Genomic DNA, 23,297 nt, shown 5'->3' with positions numbered 1-23,297 from the left:
CATATTAGTTTCCAGTCTTAATCATCTCTCTTTAGCATGAAACAGGAATCAGAAACATGGATTTAACTAGAGTGATTTTAATTAACACTAATGCCTGTCTGATGGAATGTTTTTCATTAGTACATCTCAAAGCCCTTTAGAAGGGAGATTGGTATCATTATACCTGTTTTTAACAGATGGGGAAAATAACGCACAAAGAAGGGGAAGTGATTTGCTAATGGTCACTAGCTAGGTCACTGGCAGGAACAGGAATAGAACCAGTGATTCCTAAATCTCAGTCTTCTAATCCCCAATTTGTTTCCAATGTTACTGATTAGCAGGGATCCAGGTTTTCTATTTCCCACAGAAAACCACAGATTTCCCTATTTTATGAGAAGAACAGTGGATTTTACCCTTTAGCAGAGAAATCAACGGATTTCCCAGTTTTGCAAAGAGCTCTGCAGGTGGGCAGAGATCCAGCCTGCAAGAGCTGATTGCAGAAAGGACAGGAAACTCCCAGCCCTGCCTGGGAGGGGAGTGGGGGGTGGGGGAGGGCAGGGAAGAAGGTGGGGAAGGGCAGGCCCTGAGGCTCTCGTTCACCCAAGGCTTGGCTCAGGTTTGCTTTCCTTTCTGGAGCTTGTGAGGTAAGTGGGGCTTGCAAGGGGCTGGAGGGGAAGCTGGCTGGGGGCTGAGGGAGCGGGGAGGTGTTAAGGAAAGGCATGGAATTCCTGCTCACCCAGTGGCATGTGGACTGTGAGTGGCACAGTATCAGACAAAGTGGGTTCCACGACTCCATGTGAGGCTTCCTTGAAGGGCCTGTAGTGCACTGCTCTGGCTTAACACAGCACCAACCAGGCAGGCACTCCTGTGGGAAGCTGGCTGAGGACTGAGGGAGCCAGGGAGGCATTGGAAAAGACATGGAGTGCCTGCCCGGCTGGCAGTGCATGGACCTGGAGTGGCGCAGTATCAGCCCTTCAGGGAAGCCACACAGGAAAGCGTGGAAACTGCTCAGGCTGCTACTGCGCTACTCTGGGTTCATGTGCCACCAGCCGGGCAGGCACTCCATGTGCAGCTTTTCCCAATGCCTCCCCGCTCCCTCAGCCCCCAGCCAGCTTCCTGCAGAATTGCCTGCCTGCCTGCCTGGCAGTGCATGGACCCAGAGTGGCACGCTATTGGCCCTTCAGGGAAGCTGCACATGGAGATGCGGAGCCCACTCACGACGATACTGCACCACTCGGAGTCCATGTGCTGCTGGTTGGGCGGGGACTGCACGTGCGTCTTTCTCCAACACCTCCCTGCACCCCCAGTCCCCAGCCAGCTTCCCACAGGAGTGTCTGCCTGGCCAACGGTGCGTGGACCCACAGTACATTTCATAGATTTCATAGACGTTAGGGCTGGAAGGGACCTTGGAAGACCATCGAGTCCAGCCCCCGCCCAAAGGACAGGAAGACAGCTGGGGTCATAGGATCCCAGCAAGATAAGCATCCAATCTGCTCTTGAAGGTGTTCAGTGTAGGTGTTTGAACCACCTCTGATGGCAGGCTGTTCCAGACCTTGGGGGCTTGGACAGTAAAGAAATTCTTCCTTATGTCCAGCCTGAAACGGTCTCGCAGTAATTTATGACCGTTCAACCTTGTCATCCCTTGGGGCGCTCTGGTGAACAAACGTTCCCCCAGATCCTGGTGGTCACCCCTGATAAACTTATAGGTGGCCATCAGATCACCCCTGAGCCTGCGCTTTTCCAGGCTAAAGAGCCCCATGGCTCTCAGCCTGTCGTCGTAAGGTCTGTTTTCCTGACCTCTGATCATGCACGTGGCTCTTCTCTGGACTCTCTCAAGCTTCTCCACATCCGTTTTTGAATTGTGGAGCCTAAAACTGAACGCAGTACTCCAGCTGCAGCCTCACCAAGGCCGAGTACGAGGGGAAAATGACGTCCTGGGATTTGCTTGAGAAGCATCTATGGATGCAAGCCAGCGTTTTGGTTGCTTTACTAGCTACAGCATCGCATTGCAGGCTCATGTTCATCTTGTGGTTAATGATGATCCCCAAGTCTCTTTCTTCCGTAGTGCTAGCCAGCATAGCACTGCAAAGCCTATAAGGATGCTGCAGGTTTTTCCTCCCAAGGTGGCGAACCTTGCATTTTTCGGTGTTAAACACCATGAGGTTCTTGTCTGCCCATTTGCTGAGCTTGTCCAGGTCAGCCTGGATCACCCGCCTATCTTCTGGCGTGGATGCTTTGCCCCAAAGTTTGGTGTCATCGGCGAACTTGGCCAGTCCACTCCTGACTCCAGTGTCCACATCATTAATGAAGATGTTGAACAATATGGGTCCCAGGACAGAGCCTTGGGGGACCCCACTAGTCACAGGACGCCATGATGAGTGACTTCCATCAATTACTACCCTCTGGGTCTGACCATGGAGCCAATTTCCCAGCCAGCAGATCGTGGTGGACCCAAGGCCACAATTGGCCAGTTTGGCCAAGAGGTGATCATGGGATACCAGATATCTTGACTTCAAAAAGCCTTCTATATGACATCAATCTTCTCCCTTGTCCAGGTGATAGGTCACCTGGTCGTAGAAGGAAATGAGGTTGGTCAAGTAAGACCTACCCGCAACAAACCCATGCTGGCTGTCCCTTAGGATGTTGGTGTCAGCCGGTCCATTAAGGATGGCCTCTTTAATAAACTTTTCTAAGATCTTCCCCGGGGTAGAAGTCAGGCTGATGGGCCTATAGTTAGCCAGATCTACTTTCCTCCCTTTCTTGAAGTAGGCACCACATTGGCTGCCTTCCAGTCTTCAGGCACTACACCAGAGCACCAGGAGTTTTCAAAGATCCATGCCAGGGGCTGGGCTATGACGCTCGCCAGTTCCTTGAGTACCCTGGGGTGTAGATTGTCAAGGCCAGCTGACTTGAAGGTATCCAGCTTCTCAAGGTGTTCCTTTACGAAGTCAGCTTTAATGGAGGGCAGGGGATCTCCCTCACCTGGACCTCCCTGTTCCGTAGCGGGCATGGGCATCCCATGGGACTGATGAAAGACCGATGCAAAGTACCTATTTAATAGGTTGGCTTTTTCCTGGGCGTCAGTTGTCAGCTTGTCTCATCTGGTTCAGCAGGGGTCCAGTGTAGCCCTTGCTTTTCCTCCGGCTCCCCACATATCTGAAAAAGGACTTTTTATTGTCCTTGATGCTCAAAGCTAGTTGGAGTTCAGTTGCAGCCTTGGCTTTCCTGGTTTGCTCCCTGCAGGACCGCACCAGTGCAGAATAATCCTCCTTGCAGGTGAATCCCATCTTCCATCCTTTGTAGGCCTTTCTTTTTAGCTTTAGGAGGTCTGCTAGGTCCCTGGAGAGCCAGGGGGGGCTGCTGTGCCCTCTTGCTGCCTTTCCTCTGAGATGGAATAAACTTAGCTTGTGCATTGAGGATTGCTCCCTTGAGGAGCAACCACTTTTCTTGAACTCCCCTCTCCCTGGGGTCATGATCCCTTAGGGTCTGACTGACAAGCCTCCTGAGCTTGTCAAAGTCGGCTTTCCTGAAGTCAAGGACTTCCGTGTTGCTGACTGACTTGCCAGCTTTACGGCGGATGGTGAAGGTGATCAGCTCGTGGTTGCTGTCACCCAGCTTCCCATCGATCACTAGGTCGCCTATTAGGTCATCCCCAGTAGCCAGTACCACCTCGAGCAGTACTTTGCCTCTTGTTGGCCCATAGACTTTTTGAGTAAGGTAGAGGTCATCCACGCACGAGAGGAAGCTTTGCGACTGCTCAGATTTTGCTAAGCAATCCTCCCACAAGATGTCTGGGTAATTGAAGTCACCCATGACAGCCATGGTCCTGGAGCATGCGGCCTCAGCCAGTTCCCAGGCGAACTCCTGGTCAAGCTCAGGACTTTGGGTAGGAGGTCTGTAGTAGACTCCCACTGTTGTGTCCCCTGTGCCGTGTTTCCCATGGATTTTAACCCAGAGGGTCTCCAGTCGTCCACCCTTGTCGCCAATATCAGCTTGCAGGGACACATAGCTTTCCTTAACATAGAGAGCTACACCTCCACCCCTTTTATCTACACGATCCCTCCTGTACAGGGCATAGCCATCTATACCCGAAGTCCAGTCATGGGTGGAGTCCCACCAGGTCTCCGTTATCCTTATGACATCATAATTATTTGCATTGAGCAGGAGGATGAGCTCCTCCTGTTTGTTCCCCAAGCTCCTGGCATTTGTGTACAGGCAGGCAAGTGTCCCCTTGGGGGCTCTTGCCTTGTCCACAGATTGTGCCAGGGCTGGGACAAGGGTGGGCTCCCTTAAGTGCCTTGGCCCGCTGCCTTTGCAAGGGTTGCTCAGCGGGCCAGCAGTGGCAGTATTCCTCCCCCCGTCCCTTGGTGGGCTTAGTTTAAAGCCCGGTGGAGCAGGTCATCCAGTCTGGCTGAGAAGAGCCTCCTCCCCAGGGGAGAGAGGTGGAGGCCATCTCTTCCCAGCAGCTCACTGCCTCCCTCTCCAAAGAGTGGACTGTGGTCATGGAAGCCAAAGCCTTCCCGATGACACCAGCGCCGCAGTCTTCGGTTGACTATGTGGATCTTCCTCTCCCTCCTCAGCCCATAGCTCGAGACTGGCAGGATCGACAAGAACACCACCTGTGCCCCCAGACCCTTTAGCCCTGCTCCCAAATCCCTGCAGTGCCTCATGACCCGGCTGAGAGCGCTCCGAGCTGTGTCATTGGTGCCCACATGAATAAGGAGCATAGGATAGTGGTCTGTGGGCTGGAAGAGCTTTGGGATCTTCTCTGCAATGTCCCAGATGCAGGCCCCTGGGAAGCAGCAGACTTGCCCGACTAAGGGGTCAGGGCAGCAGATTGCCCCCTCAGGATGGAGTCTCCCACAACAAACACGTCTTGTCTTGGGGAGAGCGGGGGCAGTAGCTGCAGTTGAGCCTGTGTTGCCTGTGGGAGCTGGCAACTGCGTGGGCTCTGCTGGGGCTGCAAGAGGTGCGAACCTGTTGCTAAGCTCTGGCAGGGCAGGGGCCTTGGTGCGGTGAGCCTTAGGGCCCCTGACCACCTTGGTCCATGCCCCTGACTGGACAGAGTGGGAGGTCCTGGAGTCCTCCTTTGTCCTGGTGGTCTACCCTCTGGCTCCTGGGGGAGAAGGGTCTGGCAGTAGGAGTCGATCTCCTGCTCACAGTCCCTGATGGCACGCAGTCTCTGGACTGTGGCCTGGAGCTCCTCCAGCTGGTCCGCCAGAGATCCGAAAAGGGAGCAGACCCCACACGGGGAGGTGGCAATGCTGCCGGGCCCCAGAGCCTGAAGAAGGGACAGGCAGCCCCCGCAGCCAAGAGCCAGGGGCTCCGTCTGCGTGGAGCCCGGAACCATGGGCTCCTTCTGGGTGGCCGTCTCTGAGGTGCCCAAGGTGGGGGGCCACAGAGCCTGAGGGGACCTTTGGGGTGTGGTGCGTACCCATCCGTGTCATGCCTCTGGTAAGCTGGCTATGGCTGGGAGTGTCTACCCTGGGGGGGTTCGCAGGCAGGGTTTCGGGCCCTCCCACGCGAACTCCGCGCTAACTCACGCACCAGCAGATAAGCACGCCTGTTTGTGCAGCCTGTTTGTGTGGCTCCCTGGGGGGCTGGGCCAAGTAGGGGCCTGGGCGGGGCTTGACCCGGCCCAGCTCCACCCAGCCGCCTCTTCCCACTCAGTGAGGTTAACCCCTTATCACCACAGGCCCCTCTTGCCTCCGGCTGTGTTGGGGGTCGGCGGGGGGCTCCGCGGCTGCTGGGGGGCTTCAGGGGCGCAGTGGGCTTTCACCCACGCGTCTCTCGCCGCTCTGGAGCCTAACTGATTGATAGCGCGCTATTGGCCCTTCAGGAAAGCTGCACCCAGCGAGCACGCACCTTGCCCCTGCCTCCTGCACAGATCTGAGGGGCTCAGGCCCTCCTTGTCCCCTGGGAGTGTGTGCTACCGCTGGGAGCTGGGTCTGCCCCCGCTGCCTGACCCCACAGCAGGCAGGCAGCATGGGGGGAGCCAGCTCCATGCCCCTTCTGCCGCAGCAGCCACCTTCTGTTGGGGGCAGGGAGATGCAGACCTGGGTTCTTGGCCCCACAGCCCTGGCAGCTGGGGGCCCTCTCTGGCAGAGCTGGGGGGTCCCTCCAGCAGGACTGTGGATGGGAGACAAGGGGCATGAGCAGGACTCGGGGGGTTGTGTTGGGGAGTGAGGGGCATGAGCAGGGCGGAGGGGCTGTTGTGGTGGGGAGTAAGTGGCATGAGCAGGTCTGGGGGGGGGCTGTGGGGCGCCTTTCATTTTAATAACGGAATTGGGGGGGTTTATCAGAGAATTTGCAATATTTTTTATCAGGTAAACCAGGATTCCTGCTGATTAGGAACAGGTTCACAGTTGTGTGAAGTACTGTGGTTCTAACACTAGGAAGGGAGTGGGGAGTGCTTACATCCATGCTTTGGAGATCCCAGAGGCTGGGTGACCTATGGCTGGGAGCATTTTCACACAGGGGTAGATTATATAAGTAGATGGCTTATGGAGCTGCTCTGTCACCCTGCTGGAAGTTGCGGGGTGTGACCAAGGGTGAGTGGCCTGCTGCATACTTTGGGGCCCCAGTGGATGTGATCGGTGGCAGGAGGATGAGCGAGGTCTTAGTTGACCTCCAGCTACTTTTCCTGTCATGCCTGCTGCATGCCCTGTGCCAGAGCTGGAGCTGCCACTGTGACATGGTATACAAGCAGTGACACTCTGGCTCCAGCATGGGGTATGCAGTGGGTGGCTGGGGTCATCATCACATGCATCAAGTCAGAGCCAGAGCAGTGCAGCCACTCAGTACTTTGGGTGGGAGCCAGAGCTGCTGCTGTATGCTCTGGGTCAGAGCTGAAGCTGCTGCCACAGCCACTGTTGCCACCACCACCACATGCTCCTGGTCAGAGCCAGAGTTGGATCTTGCAGGTTGCCTCATGGTTTGGATCTGGCCTGGTGTATACAGTTTGGTGTGTGCTTACTATCATATTTTGATGGATTGCTGCTAACTTTCAACAAAGCTATTATGACCCCACATCTCCAGTATAATAGAACTATCTGTAGTATCTTGAATTATCCACAAAATAAAATGTATCTTGAGAACCAGAAATATTTAATAAAAGCAAGTTTAGATTTAAAATGGAAAATAGCTCTCGCTAATGTAGCTAAACTATGTGTAGAAAAGTGTAATTAGTTCAGAATGACTCTAGTGCAGTTTGTTTGCTTGTTTTTTTTTCCTGAAAGACCTTGGACTTAAGACATTGCAATATGCTATAATAGTTCAGCAAAGAAAATTACTGTTCTGGGCAATTGGGAAAAGTAATTTTTTTTAATATCAATGAACGATTATGCTCTAGGTATATCAGTAACTGAGAAGGATGAAAATATTTTTTTCAAAAACTGCATGCTATGAAGTATTTAGTACTGTGGTTGTTTCATTGAAATGGGAGCTGAGCCCAATACCATCAGATTCTGGCTTAAGGCTCCTACTCACTTGATGATTATATCAGTTCAAAATTTTCAGTCTCCTGTTGCTTTCCCTTTTGAATACCCCCTTTCTGTTTAAGTGAACATTTTTCATCTCACTTCTTGACTACAAGGTTTGGTTCCTCCCTTTGCAAAACAGTATTGATTATTTCAAGTTTGGAACATTGCCTTGAAGTCTGAGATCAGTAGCATTTTATGCTTAGACCTAGATTTTCAAAATTTCAGATTGTTCAATATTGAATTAAAAAACTGTCAGTTATGCAGGAATTTGGCAAGATTCTGCTGTCTGCTTGTGTCCTCGCTGGGACATTCACAGGTAATAAAGGTCCTAAATTTATTTCTCTGGGGAATAGGTCTGATTTCAAAGGAAAGAGGGAAGAAAGAGGTGACAAGATAACTGCAGAAGGAACGAGAAGCCAGTCATGGTTCCCAGAATTTCCTGGTCTGTTCTTTTGTCATCTGCAAGCTGTCCAGAGTATTAGGAGAGGTTGGTAACATCATATTGGTCCTGTTAGGAAAAACTGGATTTTTATAGTGATGAAGAAAAACTCAGATGAATTGCAATGTTTCTGAGGCAAGGCTTCTTAATTTTTTTTCCTGAGTGAAGTGGGTAGGTTTTGACCCTCAGTGTCATCTTTCTGTCTAGAGATCTAGCTTTGGTTCTTTGTCACTTATCTGTCTTTTAAAGTTGAGAGCTTTTACCAGTATTTGTCTGCACGTATTTTCCTGTGAAGTTGACAATAGCTGTAAAGCAGTGGTTTGCAACCTTTTAAGGCAGCAGGCTGGATTGACATTTTGGCTGGAGAGGATGGGGAAGGAAGACAGACAGGTGGGCATTAGGACCCAGCTGCCACTGCTGTTTCCCCTTCCCCCCTCCCTAGCATGGGGAGAACACCCACCCTTCTATTTTTCCCATTGCTGTCCCTTTTCCTTCTGCACCTACCTCCACCCCTTTTCCCTGTGCCTGCATGGGGAAAGCAACTACTGCTGAAACTAAGACCCCCTGCCAGTGCTACTGAAGTCCCATGTTCAGCATGCAGGTGGTAAGTTGCCTACCCCTGCTGTAAAGGATTTACAGTCCACAATTTTCCCACAAGAAAAGGAGATTTTTATATGTGTTTATAATCTTCTTCTGAAAGGGGTGTTTACTGTTGTACTTCACCAGGACAGTAAATGTCTTCATAACATGTAGCAGTGGTGGAATTTAAAGGTTTAGAAATTTGTTGTGAGGGTTTCCCACGTTTTGATAAAGATACCTAAGATTCCTAAGATAACTAATACCTTTGTACAACAAGGACTGAGCTAACTTTTCTGTATTGTAAAACATTTGGGAATACAAATGGCAGGCATATTTTTAAATGGGTTCTTAATTACCGAGGAAACCTCCTGTTCTTACATTTCCTGAATTTCCACAAAAACACAAGTCCTTTCCTATTTCTAGCAGTTTTTAAAAGCCAAATGATCTGTATTTATATGTTCACTTTCCAGTGCACAAAATTCAATCTTATTATGAAGGTCTTCCAGTCATTGGTATAAATTTCCAACTGTGTGTTGTATGAAGAGAACATACTCTTATCAATGCAAATGCAAGAAATATTTGTAAAAATATTGGATGAAAAGGATTTTCTTAGGATATTGCATTTTTGAGGGCTGCTTTCCTATATTTTGAATTTAATTGATTATTAAAAAATGTATGGGTACCATAAGCTTAATTTAAAAATATTTACATTGAAAATTTACTTGTGCTAAAAGAAACCGAAAGATTAAGTGACAAAGGTGTTAATTGCTGACTGTTTTGTTGGCTGGTATATAGCTTCTTGTAGTCATTTTAAAAAGGGGAAAGAATTGATAATATTTCGTTCATATTGGCCTTTTGTGAATTTTTTTTGTGAAATGGCCACATCTGTGCTTTTACACAACACAAAAGCTCATTTAATTTTTAAGGATCCCAGAGAACTTTACAAACTGCATGAGCGTGCACTGCAGTGAGTCTGGTCTTCTCTTACTGAACCTATGTTGTGGAAGATGTTGTACACACAGGGATTACAGTGTGAATTAAAAACAAGCAGAAATCTTATCAAGGGATAAGGTGCAATGTTGCATTTATTGAAAACATAAGACAAAATAAAAGAAAGAACAACAAAAAGGTGGTGTTGCCTATCTCATACACTCACACATACATACCCAGTTATTCACATACAGACAAAAGGAGACAGACAGTCCTGCAAATGTCAAGATATTACCAGTCGTTAAGATGCTTGAGTTAGCTTGGTGGCCAGCCAAGTTAACCACAAGAATGAAGCCAGGTCTTATCAGACGCATACTGATACTGCTACTGCTTCTATGCAAGACAGACACAAAGTCTCTTTGTTCTTGCCCATCTTTATAGTGATTGTTCCCCATGTGAGTCTTTGGGTCTTGCTGTGTCACGTCCCCTCAGTGAAAAGGAGGATCATTTAATCAGTTACGATGTTATAATTGACAGACTCTTTGGGCTTTGTGGTCTGCAATTTCTTAAGCCATTGGAACAAAACATGACCTTGTATTTTGTAATTTTTAACTGCTGATCTTGGACATTGTTGTAACTTTTGACTGCTACATCACAGAAGGCTGTTTCTATCCTTTTAGTCTGAGGTGCAAGACAGACTGTCTCTACGTATTCATTTCCACACATACTGTTTATTCTTTCATTACCTCTTTTCAGACATACCACAGGCCTTGCCATACACATTACTTCTCTTATATTATTTTTAACCTACAAAAACACAAAACAAAATGACTGTTACACTTATGCTAAGCAATGTAAAAATCAAAATGGAGTCTTAACTAGGGGTAAGTTACAGTTATTTGAGCAAACTAAAATGGATATTGGTTATAAAATAATTAACAGAGCAGTAAAGGATATTGTAAAGGCAATATCAAGAGTATATAAAGGCAAATTAACTTTTAGCTTAACAGAGGAGGACGTTATAGAAGCTGTCCCACAGCTGAAAGCACTTTTTAAAATTTAAATTAGACCTGGAGATGTGATTTATTTTCATAGTTTCATAGTAGCTAGGTTCAGGAGGGACCCCTGCCACAGGCAGGAATGAAAGCTGGGTTCAAAAGATCCCAGACAGGTGATCATCTAACCTCTTTTTGAATTTACCCAAGGTAGAGGTGAGAACCACTTCCCTAGGAAGTTAGTTCCAGATTCTGGCCACCCTAAGTGTAAAATATTGCTTTCTGATCTCTAACCTAAACCTGTTCTCCATCAGCTTATTACCATTGTTCCTCGTCACCCCCGGTGGTGCTGGGGAGAATAGGGCTCTTCCTATTTGCTGATGATCTCCTATTTTCTGATTTTAACCCATAGTTGGCAGTTATGGCAGTAGTTACTAGGGTGCACTCAAATTCTTTTTGGGCCGATACTGATGGCTGTGATTATTAACCAGCCATATTGGCCATTACTAATCCAATAGCTCATATGCAGCCCAGCAGCTTGGAGAGAAGCATCTGGCCGGTAAGTCTGTGGGGCAGAAGGAGTATGGGGGAGAGAAGGGGCATGGAGTGGGGGAACAGATTGAGGGCCTCCAAGGTGAGGTAGGGAGTGGGGCTGGGGCAGGGATAGATGCTGCCCAGCCAGGGCAGGGTACAGGATAGAGCTGCTTGGGGGTGCAGTGGGGTGGGGGGTGTGGCTCCCTGCTGCTGTGTGCACCCCTGGGGAAGGCATGGGGAGCATGTGCCCCCAGGATCTGTGCACGGGGTGATAGGAGGCTGCTCACTGTGGGCTTAGGGTCAGGAACTGAACCAGTGTCTTCCTAGCAGGGGGGCTGGGCTGGGTCTGCAAGCAGGGTGGGCAGCACTGGGAGGGGAGTGGCTTTGGGGTGAGCTAAAGCCACCCCAATATTCAGCATAGCCCCTGCCCCCCCAGTGCTGCTGCAACCCGCCCTGAGCACAGTTCTGGCCCAGCCCCTCTGCAGAGAAGAAGCTAGCGCAGTCCCCAGCCCCAAGCCCACAGCGGGCAGCCCACCCTCACCCCACACACAAATCCAGGGAGCACATGCCCCCCATACCTCCCCCAGGGGGGTGTGCAGCGGTAGGCAGTTTTGGTGGATGAGAGATCAACTGGTTTAAGACTGAAGCAGAGGTAATGGTTCAGAGAGCCTTGGGAATACAAGAAAAGTTGGATGAAAAACTGAGTTTACATATTCATGGGGAAAGAGATAATGCAGAAGACTGTTTTGAAGGAGAAAAACTAAATGTAGGAAGAGATGATTAGCTGTCCTAGCAAAGAACAAACTAGCAGGAATGTTCAGATTAAGGATATGCAGCTTAAAGGTACAAATGAGAACCCCAAAATTTGCTTTTTACCCACTTTTTAAACGTGCATTTATTTCTTTTCCCATCTTATCAATTTTGTTCATTAAATTTGTTCTCCATATCTCCCTTCTGTTTCTTACAGAGTGCCATTCTCCGGTTGTATTTAACTTCTAATTGAGTATGGGTGTGTACAGAAGTGCTCCATGCATGTTTTACAGCGCTGTAATTTAGAGCACTTTTTATAGCTCTGGAAAGTTACAGCATTCTTAAATGTGAGAGGAGCGCAGTATTTGGTGGGGTCCTCTTCAGCCTGCTAGAGCTGCAGGAAACTGAACAGCACCAGACCGGTGGAGAAGGCAGAGCTGGGATGAGAGGCTGTCACTCAGCCTCTCAGCCTACCTCCCCCTCCGTTTCCCCCTCCCCCTGCACTGGGAACAGACACTGTGCCACCAGTGGAGCAGCAGCTCTCATCCAGACTGACAGCTAGGCTCCAAGTGTCTGGTCTTCATCCGTGCAGGATCTCAGGGTGTGTGTGTGTCCCACCTGCAGCATGTCTCTCCCTGTCCCCCTGTCTCCTCTGGAAGTGAGCATCATGTCTGCCACGAGACAAGGCAGTAACTCTCACCTGGCTGTGCTTCAGGCTTCTGGTCCCCAGCCACAAAGGGTCTTTTGGTGGAAGGAAGGGAGGGTGGAGGGCATGCTGCTGTCTCAGTTACTTGGCAGGAGCAGGGTGAGTTGCTGGCTTTTGCAGCCTTGACTAGTGCTCTTGGGCTACCCCGGTGGTGCTGGAGGACCACTAAGGAGGTTACTGAGCATTAAGCCCATGGGATTCTGGCAGAATCACCAGAAATTTGACCCACCTAGAGAAGTTAGTTAGAACACTGTAGGTTGCTAAAGTGCTATAAAATACAGTGCTTCAAATTTAAATTAACCCTTGTTAAAAGAGGTATTAAAAGCACCATATCCATTTTTAAAGCGCTGTAAAGCCGTGCATTTCTGTTAAGTCATGGCAATAAAGCACTTAAAATGGTGAAAGTTGCAACTTCTGTGCACCGTCTATGATGCTGAAGTCTGAAACAGCCTGATCTTTGCAGGTATTTCAGTGATTGCATCGGTATTTTGTTTCACTGTGTGGTTAATAAACTAAAGTGTAGAATGGGGTGGGAATGGATACAAACTGTAAATATTAAACAATAGGGGGCACATATTCCATACGCTCCAGAGTATCACAGTGCAAGCATGAATCTCAAACTGTGTCTCCTATGATGGAGAGAAGGAAGGAGAATTAATTGAATAAGCAGTACCATTGTGACAAGGCCTTAGTATTTTCCTTGGAGAAAATAATGGTTAACAACAGTGAAAATGGAAACAACTTTTCCCAAGTCCACCACCATACCTTTTCCAAAAGCAGGTTGAGAAGTTGTTATCAGGTGGTGATTTTTATCTAAATCCTGCAAGACCTTTAGGTTTGTGTTTGATTTGGGAGAGGAGTTCTTTAAGGAAGCTCAGTCCTGCAGAAAGAGATGCACATTGTCATTGTATTTCTTGCTTTATTCTAAACTGTTGCTGTGTGTCACTGTACCACTTCTGTGTTCTCTTGGGATTTACTGCTTATTCTTTCTTTCCTCCTGGCACATTTGTTTGGACAGCTTCTTCTGGGAGTTACTGAGTTCTGATTCTGAAAACATATGAAGTATTTAAAAGTTAAGCAGGGTATCCATCTGTGTTTCCTGATGAAGACCAGAAATAGGGGTAGTTTTAAAAAAAAAGAAAAGAGCCTGTTTGGGAAGAGGAATTTTAATAAAATTCTTGTTGGAGAAACATCAACTTGCTCCTGTGGTCATTAAGAATATTAAGTACACAGGTATAATCCAGCAAGACATCTGGGTTTCAGACTGCAAAAGGTATGCTTAGAGAGCTGTTCTTTTATGAGGACTAGTGACAAATGAGCCAATGGGCAAGTAAGGTCATCCTTTCAAGTTTGATCCAGAATCTGAGCTTTGCATTTGTGTGACACCCAAGTGGGACTTGGGAGATTGTGCAGATTTTTCTTAGAGTGTCCTTCTTTGCTGTTCAGCTAGATTGTAAATAATATATAATACTGTTACTTAATTGTCAGCATTCAGCTTCATTATCCAAACCCCATTGCAAAGAAAGATGGACGTTCAGAACTCTTGAGAGAAAGATTTAGAAAGCTTTGTATTCTGCCACATGAAATGACTGCCTCCCAGAAACATTGCTGTCTTATTTAATAGACCTTGGCTGTCTCATGTCAGGCTGGGTAGATTTGCACCTTATAGACTAACTAAATCAGAGATGTGTACGCTTCCATAAGGAGAATCTTACTTTATCAGATACTATGAAGGGACTGAAAGAGGCAGAGCTTTTAAATAGAAAGGAGACAGTGATTGGAATAGAAAGGTAAAGAAGGGGGAGGAAAAAAAGGAGCACTGCTGGGAGAGGCAGGTTGGATAGGAAGGAGGAAGAACAGGAAAGAGAGAGCATTAGTTTCCTGCATTAGTCTGAAGGCAGGTGCATTTGATGAAGTAAGCTGCTGCTTATGAATGCTACTACTTCCACCAAGCAGCAGGGAGTAGTAGATACGCTGAAGTGTAGGGCTAGGATTCAGAGAGACCTCGACAAATTGGAGGACTGAACCGAGAGAAATCTTATGAAATTCAGTTAGGACAAGTGGAAAGTTCTGCACTTAGGACAGAACAATCCCATGCACTGGTACAACTAGGGACTGACTGGCTAAGCAGGAGCTCTGCAGAAAAGGGCAGAGGGCAATAAGCTGAATATAAACCAACAGTGTGCCCTTGTTGCAAAGAAGGCTAATGCCATACTGGGCTGCATTAGTAGGAGCGTTGCCAGTGGATCGAGGGGAAGCGATTATTCCTCTCTGTTCTGCAGTAGTAAGGCCACATCTGGAGTACTGTGTCCAGTTTTGGGCCCACCGCTACAGAAAGGATGTGGACAAATTGGAGAGAGTCCAGTGGAGGACAGCAAAAATGTTTAGGGGTTTAGTCATAAAACATGACTTTTATGAGGCGAGATTGAGGGAACTGGGTTTATTTAGTCTGCATAAGAAAAGACAGGGAGGATTTAATAGCAGCCTTCAACTACCTGAAGGGTGGTTCCAAAGAGAATGGAGCTAGACCAGGGGTGGGCAATTATTTCAGGCAGAGGGCCCTTTATCCAGTTTTGGCAAGCTGTCAAGGGATGCAAGGGTAGCCCTGCCCCTTGCCAGTGCCCCACCCCCCTGGTCACCATCTTGGGACCAATGTCTCAGGGCCAGCACTGGTGCGGCCCAGAGCAGGGCACAGCAGGATGACAGGGGTCTATGGAGCTGGACAGGGCTGCACCAGCAGGGAGAGGGGGAGGCTAGCCAGGCTTCATAGAGCCCCTGCCCATCAGATAAATATTAATTTTCTGAATTTTTTAGGGGCCCTGTGGGCCAGATAGCAGGGGCAGGGGTATTTTGCCCACCTCTGAGCTAGACTGTTCTCAGTAGTGGCAGATGACATAACAAGGAGCAATGATCTCAAACTGCACCAAAGAAAGTTTAGGTTAGATATTAGGAAAAAACTTCCTCATGAGGTGGGTAGTAAAGCACTGGAACAGGATACCAAGAGAGGTTGTGAAATGTCCATCCTTGGAGACTTCTAAGGCCCAAGCAGACAGAGCCTTGGCTGGGATGATCTAGTTGGGGATGTTCCAGCTTTGAGCAGGGTATTGGACTAGATAACCTCCTGAAGTCTCTTCCAACCCTGATTTTCTATGATTCTTTGATTATGCATCTCTGACTTAGTTCATCCTATAAGGTGCATATTTAACCTGCCTTCAATCCATTGAGAACTTTAGGGGTTAATCATAGAATCAGTGAATCATAGGATCATCAAGTCCAGTCCCCTGCCATAGGCAGGAGGTTAATGAGCTCAAATTAGATCAGTGAGGGTTATAAAAGTTAATCCAGGTAATGGTATAAAATAAAGAATGATAGCTTATTAGTCTTTGGCTGGGAATTGTTTGGATTCTGATTACTGTTACTGCTTTATTTGGTTTCTGAGTTTGTACAATGGACACAGTTGTAAAAGTATTCATTGGTCTAAAATTAGTCAAACTGATGGAGATGTTTTCTGACTACTGTATATTAAAAATGTAATTTAATTTAATTGGAAGGTGTTATGGTTGTTTTCTCAGAATGCTCTAGGTGACAGAGTTTTAGGCTGTTTATTTTTACTGTGAAATGTTATCTCTTTCTCTCTTTTTTTTTTTTTTTTTTTTTTTGTGATTTAGGATTTAGATGGAAAAACAGTTAAAGCACTTAATTTGGGTGTTTTACAGATGATCTGCTATAACTATTTTGTCTGTCCTCTCTCTTCCAGTCTATAAAGAAGCCAAACCACTGTACCTTTAAACCTGTTTTTCTCAGGCTTTAAAGTTGCAGGAGTGTAGCTTTACAGCAATCCCAAATATAATTCCATAACCCCCGGCCCTTTAAAATGGTTTAGTTTTATGTCTGCTCATACCAATAGTAACTATTTTGGTTATATTTTCCCATTAAAAATGATTACTGATGGCAAATGCAGCATTTGAGAATAATTTTTAAGACAGAAATGTGTATAAGTATATATAATAAATCAAGCAGCCACTGTAATGTTTTCATTGATCAATATAGAAACCTTTCCTTGAATAATTTGTTTTATTTTATAAGATATAAAGTTGAACATTCGTTATTACTCTAGCAGATTAATCTATTGGAATAAAAACATTGTTTATTTTGTCACGTATATCTAATAGCAGTTGGTATTGCTTATGAATACTATTGTTTGGAGGTTTTGCTTTAATATATTTTGCATTGTGTCTTTTCCTCTATTTCATGGTGCCTGAATTTGTTACATTTTGCACAGCTGTTTTAGGAGTTAGGAATAGTAGTTCTGTGCGGTGAAAGGATACTTATGTTCTAAGCCATCACCTTTTTCTCCTTGCGTCTTTGATTAACGTACATTTTCTCAAATATGATGCAGTTCATTTTTCCTTTTCCTCGTAGAGACTGATTTTTTTTTAAGGGTTCTTTGTAGTACCCATCCCATTTTTCAAAATTGTGGAGAAGGCAATTGACTAGAAAACTTAATTTTATTATGTCATTTTCCAAATTTTAAGTCAGTGGGGGCCAGACTTTTTGGCAGGCATGCCCCAAGCACCACTCTCATCCCCTTCCCAAAATGAATGATATGTTTGTGCTTAGTCACTCTCTGACTCCCTTTCTTATCCATAAAAATGGAGAGAATGGTTCTTCTATTCATTTATGTTTGTGAAGCACTCTGGTACTGTAGCAGTGTATGCCCTGGAAAACCTTTTAAAAAAAGAATAATTTTGTCTCCGTAGCAGAATTTGAATAATGTATCATAAATAAGGTAGGGGCCACGCATTGAACACCAAGGAGAAAATAAAACAATAGATTCTCAGCAAGCAAGCTGTGTTCATTGTGTTCATTGGATGAGACAAGCTTCTGTGGGGAAAAAGGTTGGGTGATTTTGTAATTGAAGCCCTGTCATAAAACATACTTGCAAGTGGTCCAGATTAAAGTTGCACAGGCAGCCTTCATTTGGGCATTTCCTTACTTCTGAGTGCTTTATCTTTGAACCTTAATAATAGTGTCTTGATGTTGTTTTATTTGTATAAGGAACTAAGTTTCTAAGAAAGCAAACTGAAAACCAGATTAATCATGAGGAACTACATTGAAACCTGTGCAGGCCCTGAGCAGGCTTAAACTTTGGTTATGCCATGAAGACCTCTGTCATTTGAGCTGGTATAGTAGCAGGTTGATAGTTATACCAGCAGTAGAGGGTTAGGGGAGACGGACGTTGGCTTTCACCAATACTTGCTGAAAGAGGAGTGGGGAGATGCAAGAATCTTAGATTTTATTCCAAGCTCTAAAGGTGTTTTAGTGTGTATAGACTCTGCTGCCCATTCTCCCAAACTTTGACCCCTTTTGTTTTATCTCTTGCAAACTTCTTCCTGTCCCAGTCCTATATCTGTTGCACCCCTTGTTCCTTCTCCTCTTCTCCTCATCTAGTGTGTTCCAATTTTTCCACCTCAGTCTCTTGATCCTAGTATAGCCTCCTCCCCTAATACATTTTACTCCTACCCATCCAGATTTTCTGTCCCAGTCTCCTGTTCCCCAGGCATTAGCAGCTTTCTTGTCCTCAGTTTCCTTGCTCAACTGGCTTCACTTCCCTCCCCAGTACCCCTTTCTGTTCTTCTTTCTTCATCGTCATATTGCACATCACTGCTGGGTTCCAGTCCCATCTCTCTTTGTAGGTTTCCCTTCTAACCTGTATCCTTTCTTCCCTTATTTCCTCATCCTGGAATCTCTGCCTGGTTAAAGCCAGTTCTCTTCCAACATACCCAGCATGTCTCATGCCCTTTTTTTAAACAGAAACTCTAATGGAGCCATTACTGGGAGTCTGTCTGTAATCTCTCACATCTTTGCTCTCTGTCTTGCTTGAAAACTCCTTTTTGTTGACAACACATTTGACGACAAACCCCCTGATTCACCTCTTGCATCATTCTTGGGATGCCTGTATACATAGGGACCTACCTAAATTACAGGTTCACAGCAACCTCAAAAAACTGTGTTGTCCACCATTGCCAGGAAATCTGGCATGGGCTCTGATTTTCTGTGAAATCAACCAAAAAACCCCCAGAATTGTAGTGAGGTAGACTGAGTGAAGGTGCTCTCCACCAATCAGCTGTGAGGGGCAGGGCAAAAGAAGCGGTAGTGATTAGACTGAGTGAAGGCGCACCCTCTGCCAATCAGTGGTGAGGGACAGGGCAAAGAAAACAGTAGTGACATGGACTGAATGAAGGTGCCCTCAGCCAATCATCAGTGAGGGGTGGGGTTGCTGTGAAATGCCCTGCTGTGAAATGCACACGGCTCTGTGCGCCGTGAGCAGGTCACAAAGAACTTGTTGTCTCACCATGACTTAGGTAGGTTTCTGTTTATACAGGGACTCTCAAGAAAGGAATGACAAATTGCCTAAAGCCAGCAAGTCAGTATGCAGAAGTTTATTGTGCATTTAATTGGGGTGCTCTTATTTAGAAATAAAGTGACTTTCATTTGTAGCTTAATCCACATCCAGGATCATGCTACTCCTGAATTAAAACATTCAAGGGAGGGTTTAATGCATTGTCTTTAGGAACAATTAATTCTCACAGCTTTAGGACTTGTCAACACAGAGAATTCAGATTAATATAGGATGTGAATTTAAAGCAGAATAACTTTGATTAACACATTGTGTCAGTGCTATTATGCTTTAATAAGAACGCTTCATTCTGAATTAATTGCTGTCTAAAGCAGGCAGGTTCAACAACTTTGGAATAAAACATCCACCCAGGTTGTTGATCAGGAATTAAGTAGTCTGAAATAACTTCTCATGTGGACAAATTCTTAGTTAACATTTCCCATGTGACAAGTGCTTAGAGTCTTATGTAGCTGTAAGTACAGTCTGTATATGGAACAGTTCACAAGCCAGCTTCTTATGTTTTGGATGTCTTTAGAAATGTGCTAGATCAGAAATTTCTATTAATTGAAATAGGCGCTTTAGTCATATACTGTATATTTAAATAGGCGTTTAAGCAGAATAGCTTTCCACAACCTATTTTCCTAAAAAAATTAACCTATTTTCTTCATAAAAATAAAAACTAATATTTTTCTAGATGCTGTGAGAAGGTAACTTGGAAGAAAGATGTGTGGTTTCCAGGAACTGAATGTTTTGATGTATACTGGTGCCTTCTCTCCATTCTGGTCAAGAGCATAGAGAACATTTTAGAAAAATCAATCTAGAATGTTTCTTTAAGCTTCTTTTTCTGGGCTTGCAGTCCTTTGCTTTCCCGATGTTAATCCAGGCAATACAGTCTTTCTTCTGTAGATGCCTCAGTTAAGACCTTGTACTAAACCTGTTGGGTGATAAACTTGATGTTTTAGTCTGCAGTAACTCAGATGCCCCAGGCAGTTAATGAATTTGCTTCATCAGTCCAGAAAAATTCCAGTCAGCATTCTATCATGCAGCATGGAGATTGTTATCCTTTGGATTATTAACACTTTAGGAATAAATCCCAACATAAAATTCAGTTGAAACCTGCCTGGTTTTTGTTCTGGCAGGGGATTGTAAAGAACTGGACCTCTCCACTTATGTTACAGGTGGCTCAGACTTTCCAGGGTATGAAACAGATTGGCACTGCTCCTGGTTCCATATTGCAGTGGGTCCCTACTGACTGTTACAGGCTAAAGAAAGTTCTTCAGTTGCTCACCAAACCTCCCTTCGAACCTGTCATGAAAAGTTAAGTGTTGTCTAGCACCATGAAAGTCATCTTTGGCATGGGAGGTAAAATGAGATTAATGCAATATCCCTCAAAGAACTTTTCCTACATTTCGTGGATGAAGTCACCCTGTGAACAAACTGGAGTTATTATAAAGCTTATCTGATCTTTATTTTGCAACTTGCATATCTGATATCAATTAGGGGAATTCTGAAGTGTGATCTCAAGTATAACATACAGAAGAGAAGACTGAGGGGGAAGTTGATAAATCTTCAAATACCTGAAGGGAGGTTATAAAGAGGTTGTAGATGGCTTTTTATCTGTGGCTGTAGGAGACCAGGACTAGGAGCAGTGGCCTCAATTTAAGAGAAAATTTAGGTTGGATATTAGTAAGAACTTTCTGACTATGTGGGTGGTCAGTCATTGGGACAGGTCACCTAGAGAAGTTGTGGAATTTCCATCTGTGGAAATTTTAAAGAGCAGGTTAGACAGACACGTGACTTGGATGGTTTAGTTGGGCACAATCCTGCGTTTGGCAGGGGGCTAGACTAAATGACCTTATGCATTTCCTTCCAGCCCTACTTTCCTATGATCAGGATTCTTTCCTTTTGCAAAGCAGATGCTCTATTTTGTTTTCCTTCATGTGGTCGCTGGAAAGGTAACAAGCCACTGAAACAAGTTTCCAAATGGTTCAGAACAGGCATTTCTTAAAGAAAAAAGATAAAACTCCTCCAGAAGTGCTCAAGGCCTCTCTCCTCCCCAAGGTCCATGGCAGTGTTGGGGCACAGCAGTAAAACTTTGTACAAAAGACAAAGTTTGTGAAGACTCAAGCTATCCATCTCTTCACTACTTTATAAACAATACATTGTAGAGATGTTCATTTCTTTGGATGTGATATTGGATTGTCTGGCTCTGCTGGCTGCTATGGTTTTATATAATTTTTTATCCATTTTGTTTTCTATGCTGTTAATAATTCCCACTATTGTTTCCAGTCTGATTTATATGGTGCAACTGAGAAGAGACAATTTGGGTCCATCTGTATAAATGTATTTTCGCATAACACACACACCATTCTGAAAGATCCCTCTCTTCTGGATATGGCCAGTAATTCACATGGTGTTAATGGTTGTGTGCTCAAGTCTTCACCTGAGTGTTTGAATTCTTTCTGCTTTACATAATAGGGAAAAAGAAGTGACAGGAATTAAGTATGTAATTATACAGATAAAGAGCAAAACTGACCTATTCAGTATTCAAATCAGATTTGTGGTGTTTGTTTTTTTTTAAACAGCTAGATAGATTTAAAGAGCCTCCTGCGTTTGGACCAATGTGTGACTTACTATGGTCTGATCCCTCAGAAGATTTTGGAAATGAAAACTCACAAGAGCACTTCAGTCACAATACAGTCAGAGGATGTTCCTATTTTTATAGGTAAAAAGCAACTTAGGATTTAATTGACACTTTAGTATTAAGAATTATATATCTTTAGAAAAGATTGATTTTACTCATAGCTGTTTTTATTTCACAGCTACCCAGCAGTTTGCGAATTTTTGCAAAATAATAATTTGTTGTCAATTATTAGAGCGCACGAAGCACAAGATGCAGGGTAAGTATTTTGTATCCTTCCAGAAATTACTTAACAATGCAAAATACAAAATCATCACTTATTCTTTATGATGCAAATTAAGTTATTTGGTTTTACAGCTATAGAATGTACAGAAAAAGTCAAACTACAGGGTTCCCATCATTAATAACAATTTTTTCGGCACCTAATTACTTGGATGTCTACAATAATAAAGGTAAGAATTTATTACTAAGAAAATTATATTACATTAAATCTTTCCCAAAATAGTCTGGTGACAGAAGTACTATCCAAATATCAGTGCTGTTCTCTTAAAAAAAAAAAAAAAAAAAGCAAACCAAAAAACCCTTGAGTCAGACTTACAGAGTATGCAAGATGCACATGGCATATATGCATGGACATGTAAAAATAACTGTACAGGATGTCCTTTGTGCTGAAATCAACCAGTGATAAAACAAGTATACTTTTCTGTTTTTAGAAGTTAATATTTATAGAGGCACTAACCAAATGCAGACAGGAAAGGATGTTCTGTGCTTACAGAGTTGCTCAAAGTCTAAAGAAAAGCAGCAAAGTAGAGAGGGGTGGGAGGTGGGATAACAGTAGTCAATTTATATATGGTTTAGCTGAGTTCATGGTATGAAGCCTGATAGAAATGAAATGTTAAACGTTGCCTGGGCAGGGACCATGAAATCAGCTCAGGAATTTGCACTGTGCATAGGGGTTTATGGGTAGGAAGACATGGAAATAATTGTGTGGTAAGCAAAAATGGGAAGGCAAACCAGGAATATTGGAATGGGCCTCCATTCCAGTGGAGGCAGCCTAAGCCTGGAAATAGTATGGTGGAAGAGGGCAGCACAACAGTATATAGAGCTTTGAACATGGTGACTAAAAGCTTAAATTTCATTATAAATGGTGAGCTGGTAGAGCAAAGCAAAGGAAGGAGTGATGGAATTCAGTCAATAGACATAGCAGATACTGGGTTTTGTACACTTGAGGAGGGACAGCGTGTGTTTTTGAAGCCAAAGAGGGAATGCTACATTAAAATTAGATATATTAAGAGCTTCAGTGAGAGACTTGGGCATAGGTATGGGTAGACATATGTTAGAAATATAGAGGTGGAAAAGGTATTAGGTTTTAGATATGGTCTGGTTGTGTTCAGCAAGAGTGAGGAAGGAAATAAAAAATAACCACAAGAATGTGGACCAATGTGGTGAGAGAGATGGTACTGCTGTCAGCAGCAAAAGGGAATGGTAAGGAGTTTGATTTTGTTCATGTTCAGTTTTAAGATAAGGCATCCAAGAAGTAATTTCAGAGAGAGAGAGAGAGGCTGAGGTATGGAAGAAAAGAAGCTAATGGTGGAGATTTTACATGTTATCAGTTTGGGATGGTAGTTGAATTGTGGAAACAGGATTAGATCACCCAGGAACAAAGAGGGAGAAAAAAAAAGACCAAGAAAATTAATTTTTAAAATTTTAAGGCCTTGTAAAGAGTCTCCTGAATCAGTGGGAGTCCAGTAAATCTGTCAAGCATATTAAGAGTCCTTTTGAAATCAAGACTTCTGTGCTAAAATGGTGAAGATCGTTTTTGCTCCCCCTTTTTCACTTTGTGGGGCTATCATAATGGGTTAT

At 44.9% G+C, this 23,297-nt stretch overlaps 1 protein-coding gene across 8 annotated transcripts in view; it reads left to right on the top strand.

Annotated features, from left to right (window-relative positions):
• Window positions 1–23,297, top strand: part of PPP3CB (protein phosphatase 3 catalytic subunit beta) — an 85,493-nt gene that overhangs the window by 36,083 nt on the left and 26,113 nt on the right. For all 8 annotated transcript variants that reach the window (XM_090057284.1, XM_090057283.1, XM_090057276.1 and 5 more), the window contains 3 exons: window positions 21,379–21,518; window positions 21,616–21,693; window positions 21,792–21,886. In XM_090057284.1, coding sequence (XP_089913410.1) covers window positions 21,379–21,518; window positions 21,616–21,693; window positions 21,792–21,886 — 313 coding nt within the window. The remainder of the gene's footprint in view (window positions 1–21,378; window positions 21,519–21,615; window positions 21,694–21,791; window positions 21,887–23,297) is intronic.

This window comes from Crocodylus siamensis, chromosome 7 (assembly GCF_052110815.1).
Source record: "Crocodylus siamensis isolate JL-2025a chromosome 7, ASM5211081v1, whole genome shotgun sequence".
Lineage (NCBI taxonomy): Eukaryota > Metazoa > Chordata > Crocodylia > Crocodylidae > Crocodylus > Crocodylus siamensis.
This window is presented reverse-complemented; position numbering and strand designations above follow the sequence as displayed.